This window comes from Mesoplodon densirostris, chromosome 4 (assembly GCF_025265405.1).
Source record: "Mesoplodon densirostris isolate mMesDen1 chromosome 4, mMesDen1 primary haplotype, whole genome shotgun sequence".
NCBI lineage: Eukaryota > Metazoa > Chordata > Mammalia > Artiodactyla > Ziphiidae > Mesoplodon > Mesoplodon densirostris.
In genome coordinates, this window is record NC_082664.1 from 150,269,018 (window position 1) to 150,272,233 (window position 3,216).

General features: G+C 38.9%; 1 protein-coding gene across 1 annotated transcript; it reads right to left on the minus strand.

Moving 5' to 3' along the window:
* Window positions 1-1,042: 1,042 nt before the first annotated feature.
* On the minus strand, window positions 1,043-1,246 carry LOC132487621 (NADH dehydrogenase [ubiquinone] 1 beta subcomplex subunit 1-like). Its single transcript, XM_060095358.1, has one exon. It carries the CDS (start codon window positions 1,217-1,219, stop codon window positions 1,043-1,045), a length of 177 nt encoding a protein of 58 aa, XP_059951341.1. The 5' UTR covers window positions 1,220-1,246.
* Between the last annotated feature and the right edge of the window lie 1,970 nt (window positions 1,247-3,216).

A 3,216-nucleotide genomic window follows, 5' to 3' on the forward strand; every position in this document is an offset into this window, starting at 1 on the left:
AAGGTATTTGTGATTTGGGGAACAAATTTATCCTTTATGACTCCAGATATCCTTTCCATGTTTATTCACTTTGTTTTCTTCAATTTCAATCTCCTGATCTTTGTTGAGAGCCAAGTGGCTTTTTCTTTCTATGGAAAGAAATGATCTTTTACCCATGGAAACATTAGTCATCCTGCCTCTTCATTTAAAAACTTTCTTCTCTTGAGAAGGTGCCAATATCATGGGTACACACTCATTCATTTCTCTAGGGATCACTATCAGTATTGGTTTTTGTAGCCATTATTTCTTTAAATTGAAGCATGATACTTTGCAGCCTGTGATTTTAAGTAAAATTGAGGCCTAATGGATGGCTTACCACATCACACTGCATTTCCAGAGATTTCATTTACAATAGTATCAAATGCACTGAGATGAATGAGTTTCACCCTTCAATGGAAACTGGAAAAAGCAGAGCCGAGTTGATTTATGGGTAAATATTAACAGCAATTGCTCAGAAGCAAAGGTCAAGAAATAAAGCTCAAATATTTGTCTTTACTAAAACATTTAAATTGTGTAAAACTTGAAAATCCATTCTCATTTTTAAGTGAACACATTAATCTACTAAGGAATGAAAGAAGAAGTTGTCATGAACTTAGGGAGAGGGAATAATTTAGTCCTGACTTTCATCATCTCTCCAGAACTAGATGAAGGAGTAGACCAGTCAATCGGTTCCTAGGGCACTGATCCATCAGTGGTACCAAAACCACACCACTGTGGCAGATAGACCCTAGGGTGGCTCTAGTTATTGAAGAGTTTATGTTCACGTCTATAATCATCTCCCCTTGAATGTGGGTGAAACCTGTGACTTGCTTCAAACTAATATAAAATAATAAACTATAGTACAAGTGACAGGATGTTACACCTATCATCATGCTACAGTGTGTGTGTGTGTATGTACAAATATATTCAAGAGTGATTCTCCATTGCTTTTTTTTTAATGAATGTGTTTTTATTTCTCTTATGATTTAAAAAATGTGAACATTCTGTAATTCAGCTACAGCTTTTACTTCCAGGTGACTTCTTCATTGGGTCTCAGTTCTCTTTTATGTAACAGATTCTTGTTCCAGAAGGCAGTTAGCTTTTCACCATTCTTTCTGTCTGGAGAACATTCAAAGACAAATCCAATAAGGACAAGAATATGTACCCAGTGGTCACCCACAATCAGAAGTAAGTTCATCATGAATGCTGCAGCTTTGGAAGCAGCAACGACCCCATGACCAAGGGCAGTGGCCTCCGTTGCCATTTTTGAATAAGTAAGCTTATTACTTACTAGAGGGACCACGTGACAGGGAACTGGGAGCAGCCTCTAGGACCTGAGAGAGCCCGATGGCCAACAGCTAGCAAGAAGGCAGGGAGCTCAGTCCTACAGCCATGAGATGAATATTGCAACAAATTGGGGAAGAGGATCTTACCTTGAAGTGGATCTTACCCCAGCTGAGCCTCTGGTGAGATCCCAGTCCTGGCTGACACCTGGCTTTCCACCTGGAGAGACCATGAAGTAGAAAATCCCATTAAGCTGTGCCTGGATTCTAGCCTACGGAAAACGTGCAATAGTAAATGCATGCTGTTTAAGCTTCTGAGTGTGTGGTCATTTGTGATGCAGCAATGGAAAACTAATGCAGCCATGGAAGATGTGACAAAGATGGAGAAAACTGTATTTGCCAGAGTTCATTCAAGGGGAGAAACAAGTATGGCTGGAAGAACTCATGTCATGAGCCACTTAGGTTTGGGGTTAGAATCTTCAGAAGCAAGTTTGTTTATTGTCTTATAAGAAGGGTAGGCCTAGTTACTGAAGGGGCTTTGTTTTGCTGAGTGACCTGTGCAATTTCAAAGTCAGAACTAAATTACTCAGAACAGTGAAGACCTTGCTTGTTGCCCACCATCCACAGACTTCTCTCCCTTTCCCCTGCAGTGCTCAGACTGTAAATAAATGGATGTAAAACAAATATTTAAAGAACATTATTTCTGAAGGGTGACAATGATTAGTTTCCCTGGGACACCCACATGTTTTGATCTGGCTTTACAGGTATTGTTAAGGTCAAAAGGTACACTCAAAGACACACCTGAACTTGGCCACCAAGAACTCAGGAGAGCCCACCCAGTTCAGGTTGAGGTCCCTTTTTCCAGTGGACTGGGGTAGGTGGAAGAAAGCTTATATCTCCAAAGAACAGCCTTGCAGTCTATTCCAAGATTAGGTCTCTGGGAACCTCCTACCTTGTGCTATTTCTCAAGTAGGGGGCTTTCCCTATACACTAACTTTTTCTACTGGGGTATCTGCTTAGGAGCTAAATTGTTTTTTGTTGCCTACAGAAAATGAAAGATACTGAAGCTGATTGGTTTTCCTGAGGTACAGAGTCTCTTTCCCCAAGTAACACTGAATCATTTACTTCCAACAACCCCTTCTGTTAGCCTGTCCAGAGGGAGGTGAAGACTAATGGGCAGAGTTTCCAAGAACAGTTCCTTCTCATCGACCTGAAATTCTTGTTACTTTCATTTGTATTGTTTTATTTTCCAATGCAACAGTAACACATACTTAGAGCAATACAAGTCAATCAATACAGATATAAAATGTGAAAGTTCCTGTTTATACCCTGTACTCCCAATGAATCCCACTGCTATGTGTGCACGTACAAGTACACACACTCGAGAAGAGGTTTTATGTATAGAATTGGGACCATTATTTATATTTATTGCTCTGCAAATTCTTAATCACTCAACGAAATGTCTCAGATGTCCCATTGCCAGTTTGTAAAAGCCTACCTCATTCTATTTAACATCTGCGGATTATTCTATTTTAAGAATGCATCAATATTTATATCACAATTTCTTTATTGATGAACATTTAGAGTTTTCCCTATTTTTCTCAATACAGAAATAAGAATCTTTATTAATCTTTATACACATATGCAAATATTTCCTTAGGATGGATTACTTTTGTTGAATTGTGGAGTCAATAGGGTACATGTATTTTACATTTTGATAGATAGCTGCTAAATTGACCTTTGTGAAGATTGTACCAATATACACTCACTTATTAGAGTGTGAAGATACCTGTTTCCCCACCTGCTTGACTACACAGGATATTATCAACCTTTTAAAATTTTGCCAATGTGGGTGAAAAATGAAATCATCAACTTGGTTTCTTCATCCTCGGCCTTTCCTTCTCAAGTTTCCCAA

Coding starts and splice junctions, on each gene's coding strand:
- LOC132487621 (XM_060095358.1), bottom strand. CDS start 1,219: ATGATGAACTTACTTCTGATTGTGGGTGACCACTGGGTACATATTCTT.